The sequence below is a fragment of the Jatropha curcas genome, chromosome 7 (assembly GCF_041381405.1).
Source record: "Jatropha curcas cultivar XTBG-Jc1 chromosome 7, XTBG_Jcur_1.0, whole genome shotgun sequence".
Classification (NCBI taxonomy): domain Eukaryota; kingdom Viridiplantae; phylum Streptophyta; class Magnoliopsida; order Malpighiales; family Euphorbiaceae; genus Jatropha; species Jatropha curcas.
In genome coordinates this window covers 18,434,534-18,447,225 of record NC_143157.1, presented here as the reverse complement: position 1 = coordinate 18,447,225, position 12,692 = coordinate 18,434,534, and the positions used below count along the sequence as shown (strand labels likewise).

Genomic DNA, 12,692 nt, shown 5'->3' with positions numbered 1-12,692 from the left:
CAAGCAAATTATGATGAAGGAATTTGAGATGACCGATCTCGGTCTTATGTCTTATTTTTTAGGCATTGAAGTCATTCAGAGAGACGATGGAATCTTGATTCATCAAAAGAAATATGCTGCTGAATTTTTGAAGAAGTTTAAGATGGAAGATTCAAATCCAGTTAAGACTCCGGTTGAAACTGGACTTAAGCTTACCAAGGATGATGATGAGCGGACAGTATATCCTACACACTTTAAGCAGATTGTTGGAAGTCTAAGATATCTCACATGTACTAGACCCGATATCTGTTATGCTGTGGGATTGGTTAGTCGATACATGGAGTCACCTCGACAGATTCACTTACAAGCAGTAAAAAGGATTATGCGCTACATTAAAGGTACTGCAGATTTTGGTCTATTTTACTCTACATCCAAGGAGATTGAGATCGTTGGATACTTGGACAGTGATTGGGGTGGAGATTCAGATGAGAGAAAGAGCACCAATGGTCATTGTTTTATGCTCGGAAAAATGGTTTGCTCATGGTCATTAAAGAAACAGTCAATTGTTGCGTTATCCATGTGTGAAGCTGAGTATGTAGCAGCAGCAGCAAGTCCTTGTCAATCAGTTTGGCTCAGTAATATAATGAGTCAAATTGGTATTAACCTTGGAGGTCCAATTAAGATTTATGTTGACAATGTTTCTGTAATTAATTTGGCAAGGAATCCCGTCTTTCATGGGAGAAGTAAACATATTGATATTTGATATCACTTCCTGAGACCAAGTTGGAAAGAACATGATCAAATTGGAATATTGCAAGTCAGAAGATCAGATTGCGGATATACTTACTAAACCGTTGAAGATCGATGCGTTCATCAAGTTAAGGAACCTGCTTGACATGAAGATCATTCCAAATCAGAATTAAAGGGGATGTTGACTGTAACTGTTATTTAATTAATTCTGATTTTATTATAGTTTGAATTATTCCTAGATAGTTGTCCTAGTTTCAAGGGCTGTTAGTAGTGTGATTAGTGATTTGTTATTATTCATATTTTCTAGCTTCTGTTAGTTGTCATCCTTATTATATATATTGCTGAAGTAAATCAATAAAAATTAAGTTCTCCAATTATCTCAAATATTGTTTTCTGTCACTTCTTCTTTTCCCAAGATTTGCTTCACCATCCTAGAGTTTCTGAACCCCAATTTCCCAACGATGACTCTTCGAAGAAAAAATAGAAAAATAAAGCCAACAAGAATCTAGAGAGAGAAACAGCCAGCAAATTCTAGAGAGAGGAACAAAAACCAGAAAGAGAGAGAGAGAGAGAGAGAGAGAGAGAGAGTGTGTGTGTGTGTGTGTGTGTGTTTCTCTGTCTGTCTGTGGTTTATCGGCATTAATGGTGAAGGGTAAAAAGGAGAAGAAATCGAGCGAATAGAGCGTTAAGCTATTTGTAGGTCAAGTGCCAAGGCACATGACGGAATTTCACAGCATCGTCCTTGCTTTCATAGAATTTAAACAAACTATTGCTGACGCCTAAAGACTCGAGATGCACATTCTGTCTAAGAATCAAAAAACCCAGTTTCAATTCCCTGAAAAACTACAAATACCTTAGCTTTCTTCTCCAGTGGATTCATGTCATTATAACAACTCTTCTTTCCAGTGGTGTCAGTGGAAGAAGATGAGAGCCTTTGTTTGGTGAAAAGGTTTTGGGGGTTAGGGATGTGAGAGGAGAGAGAGTGGTTAAAGCAACCTATAAAAAAATAGTTTATTTGGGACGTGTGGTTTTGTCAATTTACTATTGTTAAAATAGGGGAGAAAGAATAATTTTCAAATTCAAATTTTCAGTCACAAAAAAAATTTGTTAAGAGCAATGTGGACATTTTATATTTAGAGATTCTTATTGATTCTTGTTATAACAGGCTCAACATGAGCCATTTAGTATTGCTCTATAAAATAATAAAAAAAGGAAAAGAATACAGAGATAATCGAGAGAAAAATATGAGCGTCATTATTATTGATGAGAAACCATATTAGTACCCTGATTGGAAAAATAAACTCCTACACACAAATAAGGAAGATAGACTTGTAGTACATATAGGATATTCATTGCTATCATAACAATTATTATTTGAGAACATATTTTAAAATACCAGGAATATGTGTATTTATAAAGTAATCATCCCAATCAATAGACTTGACATCGAAAAAAAAGTTGTTTGTCTCCATACCATTATCTTTAGCTATTCTTAATAACTTATTTGTGTTCGAGTCATCAAAACTGCAAAATAAGAAAAAGGAAGATTCAAATTTAATAATATAAGTATGGATTTTGGAAAACAATATAATTTCTAGTGTATATTGAGCAACAAGTACATACATTCCATGGAAAAATAGGTATGGTTGGTACAGCTCAACTAAGCGCATCACACGTTTGATATTTCTGTTGAGATTATTATATGTGCCTTGAAAATAATGGCAAGATATTGTATTTGCCAATTTTAGCACCTGCAAGAATTTTTTTGAAAAGAAAAAATAATTAACATAAATACAATAGAAAGAGATTAACATTGTTTGCCTTTGATCAATTTTTAGACTACCTTTCGTATTTCGTAAATCATATTCACGTATTACAATTCATTTTGACATGTTTAACGGGCTTGCAATTTCAAAGCTTGAGTTTCAGTTGTTTATTAAAAAGCACAATAATAAGCAGGCTCGAATTCAGAATATTAAGCTTATGAAATAAACTCAAATAAGAATTTTTTAACGTAAATCTGGATCAGTTCACGAACAATTTAAATTATTTACGATTCTAAAGATAATTAGTCAAAATTATTATAAAATAAACCCTTTTTAAAAAAAAAATTAGCACGCTAACAAGAAAATTAACAAATGCATGATTATTTAACTAGATAGGAGAATTGTGAACTTACCTTTAACAAAGGCAAATAACGAATTGCTATATATCTATGAAAGTTAGCCATTGTGGTCAAAATTGTAGGCTTGGCAACCTTGACTGGCTTCCCATTTTGGAGCATCCATGGTTTGTTTGTGAAGTAAAAGTACAAGTAATCTCTAAAATTAGAGTATCTTATAGGATTTCCTAACGATGATCCTATATGATAAACTACTTGACATGGTTGATTATTTGCATGAACCATCATCGCTGCTATTATTGTGTTCACCACCATGTCTGCTGGTATCTGCATATACTAAATCCAATTAGTTCTTGAAAACATTTAACGCTTAATATTTTTTATTAATTAGATTCAATTTTTTTTTTAATTCTTTTTCTTTGTTTTCAATATTTACTTTGATCAATATTTATGCAAAGCAAAATCTAGTTAAAAAAAAAAATTTTGAAATGCTTTTTGTGAAAAGGATTTTTAAAGAAAAATTTTTAAATCATTTGATATACTAATTAAAATATACAGTATAAATATTTTGTCTTCATTATATCATGTTAATAGCTATTTGCTGAATAATATCGAAATATAAGAAGATATATTTGTTTTCTTTTGCTCACCACGTCAACTATTGCTGTAAGATCAGCAACAAAGAACGACATTTTTCCACTGCCATAACCAACAGTCAAGGCATCGATGGTTCTGCAACCACGCAGATATGTATAATTAATCATTCTTTCGTATTTAAAAAAAGGAAAGAATATTATAAACGAATATTATGATTATATATAAATGAATACTAATACAAGTTCAAGAAAATTTATTAATAATATATTTATAATAATTACCTTGCACCTTCAATCCAACCAGGGAAAGGTTCTCTCCAAGTACTAGTAACCATCGTAGGACGTATAATCACAACTGGCAGATTTTCCTTCAAATGTCCTATAACCATTTCTCCCATTGCCTTGGTAAATACATATGTGTTGGGCCATCCATAGGCTTTTGCTCTAACATAATACCGATTTAAGGCTAAGTTAGTATATATAAATTGCACACACATTAGCAACGCGGATCTAGAAATATTGAAATTTTTATCGGGAGTTAATATATAATCTTTTAGAAAAAGAAAGATCAAAGACATAAATAAATTGAAATTTATTGATTAATTTAAACAAATTACATATATTTAATAGAAAAATTCAAAAAAGAAACATTTCATGTTCTAGATCCGCCATTGCTTATTAGTAGCTCCATGTCCTTAATTATTAATCCTCATTTTACAACATAGATCCGCCGTTGCTTACTCTTTTAGTCACCCTCAACTGTTTTATTAGTATTTCATCAAAGTTAGAGAAATTAACATTTAATTATCCTTCTCCCAAACTAGTATAAATGTTATGCTATCGAATACTATAAATATTTTCACTTGATCAAAACACTACGGCAAAAAAAAAAAAAAAAAAAAAAAAAAAAAAAAAAAAAAGCTTAGTAAAATTAATTGTAAATTACCTTTCAGTCCCCATATCTATCATAGCCTTTTTAATGTTTGCTTCTGTAGCTCCCTCACGTCGAAGTTGATTTAATTTTCTATCAATCAATTTCTTCTCTTCCTCAATATTTAATCCTAAGACACCATTGAGTGTCTCACCCAGTTGATATGATTTCTCCATTATAAGCCCTGAACTTTCCCCACAAACATAAGCTGCAAATACACAAAAATTAATTTCATCATTGTTAACTTGCACTAGTTAATTTCATCATTCATACAATTTATATAGTCAGTAAAAATTAAATTAAATTTTTATTTTTCATTCTGAAATTAATTTCTGAAAGAAACCCACCAGATTGTGTAATGTGATTTATTTTCAGGCTTCATTCAAATTCTTTTTTAGTTTTAATAAAAATCGAACTGACCTAATTAACCGATGATTTTTGGTTCTATTTTTTATACCAACCTGTAGATATATGAATAAACAATTTCAGTTTGAGGCAATTTTTGGCAAAGCACAAAACATTCTTAGCTCCCAGTGCATTGGTACCAAGTGCAACATCATATCTGTAACACAAAAGTTTATTATTCAAAAGTGAAAAATATTAAATAATAAGATAAAATAATAATTAAAGTGAATATCAACAAATTAATTACCTCTCATCAAATCTGGTGGTGGCTGCAAAATTAAGGATAAAATCCAAATCATTAATCATTTCTTCTCTCAGGGAAGAGTCTTTCGCCCCCAAGTCCTCATAACTGACATCGCCAGGGACAATAGCAATCTTTTTTGCGATAATAGAATTTAGATTCGCACCCAATTTTTCCTTTACGACCCTAAACAAGTCCTTCCCTATCACCTATAATGTGAAAGTGAAAGTTCATGTGGACTATAGAAAGAAATGATTGATAATGCAGCTAGGGGTATCTATCTATAACGTTGTAAATGAGATTAGCCGCTCGTGAGTTGCTAGAATGAAAATAACTCCGTACATTATGTTGATAATATGACTGTTAAAAAATGAATCTCATGTCTAAAGAACATGTTAGATAATATTATATAATTCAAATCCTTTGCTTAAAAAATAATAAATACCTTATGTTGCACAGAAATAGGAACGTGGAAGCGTGGAAATGTGGAAATGTAGAAATGTGAAAACAGACACAGGGAACGGTATTTTAAAAATATAGAGATGGAAACGCGGAGAAACACGTAAATATGAAAAATATAGAGTTATATTTATAATTACAAAAAGTAAATTATTATAAACCATTAAATATATTCAACAAGTCAAGTCTAATCAATATTTAATCATATCCAAAAAAATTACAAGTTTCATACTCATAAAAGTACATGTTTTATGAATTTGTAATTATTTTAGTTAGAGAAATGAGTTTTTAAGTTTACGGAAACGTATTAAGAGAGGAAACGTTACAGAAACAGTCTCAAAGAGTTTTCAATTGTATTTTCATATAGGAAACGTTTTTCGAAACGTGGAAACGTCAGTCAAAGGAAGTTTCCCTGCAACATAGTAAATACCTCATTATAGAATCGTTGATTTACAGAAGAAGTATCTGCAGCTCTTAAAAGAAGATAAAGCTTCTTGACATTTGGTTGTACCCTTAATAGCTTCTCCAAGAACACTACATTTAATTAGACCAAGAAAATAATTAAAATTGAAGCATTTCTGGTTCCACTTTCTGCATTGAGGAGGAGGAAGAGAACTTACCTTTTGCAAGAAATCCGGTTGCCCCAGTGACTAAAACAGTCTTATGCTCAAGAAACTGAGTAATCTTTTCCAACTCCATTGCTGTGCAAAACTATGATTAATTGTGCTCTGTTGGATAACTATGCCCAAGAACGTACCGTTCATGCATATATATAGTAGTTTTATGTAACTACTTCTTCAGGTTACTAAAATAATTTGTTGAAAATCATTAATGATACTAACACCACGTATAGACCTAGGGGCATCATGGACCCAAATTTTCAAAAATTTAATTTTGTTTTTCTATATATTTTATAAGTATTTTTAAAAATATAGATATATTGGCGTGTTAATCTACTTTTAATTTCTTTTTTAATGGCCCTTTTCATTTTGAATTCAAATTCTATATTTGCAGTAGCGATTTCAATGGCCTTTTTGATTGCAAGACTCATTTAAAAAAGGGTTACAAATAAGAGATAAAGATAATTAGCTTATTGGAAATAAAGACGGTAATTTGTTTTATCATAAATAACTGCATATAGATAGATAAAAGTTTTACCTTTTAATATTTAATATAGATAATATAAAATAAATATCATTTTTAATTTGGCCTAACAATAAAAAAAAAAAAAACTGAATTTTAAAATTTTTATCAAATTTAATTAAATTTTTTAATTTTATCAATCAATACCGCGTACGTAATAATTAATCTCTATCAATTTTCCTTATGTTAGGTATCCATCTAAATTAAATTGATGTCTGTTAACTTTTAACGGAGCCCACAGACACTGAATCAGCACTGACTAAGCATTACAGCTCATATAAAGAAATTAAAATAAAATAGAGAACAAGCAAAAGCACAAAGCTGGAATTATCAATAGCTAAAAGCAAAAGCCGTTTTCACTGTCTTCTTCTCCACTGCCGGCACCGGGACTGGCGTTAGCACCTCAACCGCCTCCTTCACCTTCTTATCTACCACCATTATAGGATCCTAATTTACAAAATAAAATCACATAAACTTTTAAATACTTAGATTTACAAAACAAAATAACAGAAACAATTAAAGCTTTCTTCTTTTTCTTTTAGTCAAACCAGAACAAAATAAATATAATATCCTTAATTAATTTTTATCAGTCCGATTCATTCGATTCTCATCATCGGGATCAAATGCTTAAGCAATGCTTGCAAGTGAAGGAGAAAAAAGAATGGCAAGAGAAATTGGGATTTCCAAACCAAAAAAAAAAAAAAAAAAAGGAGATAAAAGAGAAACTCACCAATTTGTAGCTTTTGTTGTAGTTTCCAGTGAATTGCCCTTTATGGTTTGAGATCAAGAGACGAAGACAGGATGCTGAGAGCAAGGGAGAAGATGAGGAAACTGCATTAGCTTCCCTTTGATGAAAACAACCAATTGCCTGTGTCTCAAATGGTTGGTTGGCCGGAAAGTTCCTTTTGTTGACGGCGATGGCATCTATTCCCCTTTTTGTGTTTAGTCTGATGCTAATAGAAATAAAAATAATAAAGATCTACCCTAATTAAAATAATAAAAATTAGGCTTTTTTCCCTTTTTAAATCCACATGTAAATATGACACGATAGTGGCTCCACTTTTATAAACCCAAAACCATAAACCCTAAATTTAAAAAAATGTTAAAGTTCAAACTTTTTTTGTCATCAGGCCTCTTAATTTAAATCTATACTCTATATAAATGTGGGAATATATGAAAATAATTAGATTTCCGAAAGCGCATTTCATAAAATTTGAATATCCTAAAATAACTCTTTGTCGTGATCAATTAAAAATTATATTTTATTAGTTTATTGTATATAATTTATTAAAATTAATTGTTAAATAAATACATATAGATAATTAAGCATTTCAAATGAGACATTTTAGGATATTTTTAAATAAATATATATAATAATGAGACATTTGAAAATTTTTACATAGATTAAGAAAGATGGTTAAATAACAATTTTATTCATATAATTTTTCTATTGTGCTCATCTTAAATAACATATAAGCAATTATTATATTAGAATAACAAGTAGGAATTAATGAAGGTTACTAAAAATAAGATAAAATTTAGTAAGGTATAATAGACAATTCAAGGATTAACTATAATGCAAAAAAGAAAATTGACTATATTTAGGGACAAACCAAAAAAGAAAGATGGACTATCTTTTTTTAGTATGGAGGGAGTATATTTTTTATATAATATTCTTTTTTATGTTTGTATAATTTAATTGGATATACATTTTTTAAAATAAATTTTCAAATAGAATATACATAATTAATCGTCGCAAAATTTTAAACTTTTTACTTTTATTTTTAAATAAAATAAATATATGTGTGTATGGGACGACAAACAATCGGAAATTTTAATTTTTAAAATATATATAATATTGCAGAATCGTATATATACAATTATAATGAATTTTAGATAAATTGAATGTGCAGATAGCAGTTGATATCGTTTACCATCTCAACCAACACCTTCTTGGTTATTTTATTAATTAAACATTATACTCACATTAATCTCAAATGAAATTTTTTGTTTTAACATTGTAAAAATCTAAATAATGTAGGACAAAAAGTATAACCAATATTTAATATTAAAAAACAAAAACAAGTATAAATAATAAGCAAAAATGAGTGATGACATAAAAAATTAAACGAATATGAATAATAAATATAGTCAATGTACATCTCACGTTGTAAAAAGAATAATACTTATAAGTGGTTCAATTATTAAAAAAAATGAAAAGAACAAACTCAAAATTCTTAAAAAATAGAATGCTAAATAAAGATAATGATAAATCATCTTTTCGAACTTTTTATTTGTTTGAGCTTAAATAGATATAGATTTGTCTGTACATGATAATAATATTTGAATTTTTACGGCACTTTAATGTTTTCGACAGACCAATTATGTCCATGAATTTGCAATATTTAGTGATAACCATGCATCTTGAGGTTGATGTGGGTGTCATTTTTAGTAATAATAATTTATGGAAAAATTTTATTTAGACTAAATATATGGTCCCACTAATGGACCAAACTAACGAAATTATAGATTTTTATTAAAATAATGGTATTTCTGACCATACAATTGAAAAAAAAAAAGATAAAGTCGGAACATTTTTTAAAAAATTTTTAAGCTCAGTTTATTTTACGTAAAATAAATGGCAAAAAAATATTTTCTACAATTTTCAGTTGTTTGAGGCATTTAAGAAAATAGTCAACGGAAAATATTTTTCAGGTCAAAAGAAAACTAAGTCATTTTTAAGGAAAATGACTTCTCATTTGCAAGAGAGGAAAACATTTTTAGACAATGATAAATATATTATAACTTTATAAATTCATATTTTTTAATTTATAACCACCGGTGGCTACTACCACCAGTTACCGTTCACCATCCGTCACTGGCCGCCGTCAACCACCACCAACAGGCATCGATGACTTTCATAATTTATCATTTTTTGCAGTTTTTCTCGTATTTAACAATAAAATTTTTAAAATATGAAATTTTTAATATTTTTAACTAATTTTCAATATTGCAACCAAACAACGGAAAATAAATAATTTCAAAAATATTTATTTTCTAAAAACAAATGAAGCCTTAGTTTTATTAGTTTGGTCTATAAGTGAAGTCATAGATCTAGTTTAGGCAAGTTTTTCAATAATTTCTAGAGAGTCAAGATTACCTGAAAGTGCTTAGTTATAATAAAAATTGGACATGATAAGTCTCTCAAAATGTTAAGGGTGTGTTTACCTATAAAAAACAGTTTCCTATTTTCTATTTTCAGTTTTCTAAGAAAATATTTTTCTTAGAAAATAAAAACTAAAAAACAGAAAATGAAAAATGCGTTTACTTGGTAACAATAAAAAATTATATTTTAATTTAACTTCACAGACATTATTCATAACTTTTATAATTAAAAGAAATAAAATGTTATAAAATAAATTTAAAAATTTTTACAATAATTATAGCATTTTTATCATTTTGTAAAATTTTAAAAATCAAGGATATATTGTATTTATAATAATAAAATTATTTATTTATTAAAGCATAATTTAAGTTTCTATGTTATTTAAAAACTTGTTTTTTCAATGAAAATATATTTAAAAATTATTTATGGATATTATAATTTTAATTATGAAAATGTGATTTTTTAAAAATGGAAAACATTTAGAAAATATGTCTTTTGTTATAAATGAAAACTCTTGAAAGCAACTTAAAATTGTTTTTCAAATTTTAGTTAAACTCTGGAAAACTGTTTTTAAGTTTTCTAAATAGAAAACTAACTGATTTAAATACAAAACTTTATTTTTCAGTTTTTTTGAAAAAAATTTCTTGAAAACTACTCCAATTTCTACAAATGAACATATCCTTAGTATTCCGTAGTAATAAAACCCTAACCCTTTGTTTGGCTGGGAGTTTTTTTTTTTTTTTTTTTTTTTTTTTTTTTTTTTAAGGAATGAAAATAACTATGGATACTGTTTAGGTAAAAGTATTTTCCTTATTTGCAAAAATGGAGGAAAATATTGAAAGAAGTAATATTTCACTTATTTTCCACCATGGCCCATATATTTTGAATCTCTCTAATTTTTAGAGAGAATGACGGAGGAAAGTGTAAATTTTACTCATTTTTATTAAATTACACAAATACCAGAAATTAATTAATCAACTTTGAACCTTTCTTAAATACGTCATTATTTAAGTGAGGATACAATTGTCAATTTTTAATAATAATCCTTTTTTTTTTCCTAAAAAAACTTTGCCCTTTCCAAAAAAAGAAAAATAAATTTATTTTCTTCTTCTCATTCTATCCAAACACAAAATAGAAAATAACTATAGAAAGAAAGTTAACAATTTCTCATCATTTTTGTCTACTATTTTTCTGCCTCTAATATTTTCTTTTTTCTCCATCCCAAAAAAGGGTACGTAATATTCAAGACCAATTTCATGTATTAGGCCGCATAGCATTAGTAGATTTAATACACAGTAATAATAATAATAATATATGAATGATAAAGAAATTCGCATAATATTTTATAAATATGAAACAAAATTTATGTAACATATAATATGACAATAAAATTACTTATGGTGTATTATAATTGTAAGTAGAAAATTAAAATTTAAAATTTATTATCACTTAAATTGTAATAAATTATACATAATCTATGATGGGGTATCATATAAATTTTTTGATTGAAGCTTCTTTAGTTTTATTTTCTAAACTGAAAACATTTCTATTTATTCGTTTTTTTCGGACAATAAACTCCTTAAGACTTATATATATATATATATATATATATATATATATATATATATATATATATATATATATATATATATATATATATATATATATCCATTACTACTCGACGAAAAACTTGTCCACACCTAGTACATAACATTTATTATATACTAACAAATTATACCTAAGTATATAATAATTCCACCTTCTCTCCTCAACTAATATTTCTGCCTCTAATATTTCTGACCAGCTATTCTAGCTAGATTTTATTACCCACTCTTGTGTAGCAGAACCTCCATCTCCATGTGCCCGCCTTTCTATTGTTAGATTTATGACTAAAAGTTCCAAAATATCGGACCAATTTTCAATTATAATGCATTTATTTGTGTTGGTTGTGTGCATTTTTTCAATTTCATAGGATGTATAACCAATCGAGGTGGTGGCCTAATGGTAAAAGCATTGATCATTTATCTGTTTGATTTAAGTTTGATCCTCCACGATAGCATTCCATTACACATGATGTCTAAATATTGAGTCTAGTGACTAACATATCTAATAGTCCCTTTTTTTTGTTTTAAAAAAAAAAAAAATTTCATAGGATGTATAAACTAAAGCTCTTAAATTGCTGTATATAACATGTAAAGGTTATGCATATAATTGATATAAAATTGTTACATGCAATTGTTAAATTTTTTTTATTCCTAATTTTTCTAGCCTTTTCATTTTTCTTTTCCTTATATATGCATTTGTTAGAATTGAATTGGGTATATTTTCATTTATGTTATTAGGTTTCTCTTTCCACATATACACTATTCGATTATTTGTATAGAAGAAAAATAGACATTGATTCTTATCATACTTTTTACTGAAAGCAAACAGCAATTACGATTGCACATTACCTATTCAAATCTGGTCCAATCCAACACAATCTGTCAGCTTTGAAAATATAAGGAATTGAGTGGAGTCACTCATCTTTATGATTCACGAGTTGGATTGGAGTGAGCTCGCAAATCTAACCTAACATATAAATAATATCAAATATATACGTGTGTAATCCTGAATTATTTAAATTAATTTAATTTGATTTGTAATTTTGAATATAAATACTAAATTATTTATATATTTAGTAGACCTTCTATACCTTTTAAATTGTTGCTTTTTTATTTCATAAAAGCGTATTATGAAATGTTGCAATTGGAATATATTATAGTTTAAAATTTATTTTATAATTTGTTACTAAGTACCAGTAATTTTGTTGGTTGCCTTTCTTATTAGACAATAAAATTTTTCATTATTGTTATTATTATTATTTATTATAAAATAATAGAAAAATAGGAAGAGAAATA

The 12,692-nt window shown here is 27.8% G+C and overlaps 1 protein-coding gene across 2 annotated transcripts; it reads right to left on the bottom strand.

The window, feature by feature from the left end:
* Nucleotides 1-837: 837 nt before the first annotated feature.
* LOC105637038 (fatty acyl-CoA reductase 3) lies at nucleotides 838-6,261 on the bottom strand. Of its 2 annotated transcripts, XM_089723608.1 has the most exons (11): nucleotides 6,104-6,261; nucleotides 5,914-6,017; nucleotides 5,031-5,233; nucleotides 4,840-4,940; nucleotides 4,394-4,586; nucleotides 3,730-3,891; nucleotides 3,502-3,583; nucleotides 2,909-3,178; nucleotides 2,353-2,480; nucleotides 2,204-2,253; nucleotides 838-866 (listed from the first exon to the last, which is right to left on the bottom strand). In XM_089723608.1, the coding sequence occupies exons 1-11, from the start codon at nucleotides 6,180-6,182 to the stop codon at nucleotides 853-855; spliced, it is 1,386 nt and encodes a 461-aa protein (XP_089579734.1). In that variant the 5' UTR covers nucleotides 6,183-6,261; the 3' UTR covers nucleotides 838-852. The 2 variants fall into 2 exon arrangements, with proteins under 2 accessions (XP_089579734.1, XP_089579733.1); XM_089723607.1 differs by lacking the exon at nucleotides 838-866 and having other exon boundaries at nucleotides 1,880-2,253.
* Between the last annotated feature and the right edge of the window lie 6,431 nt (nucleotides 6,262-12,692).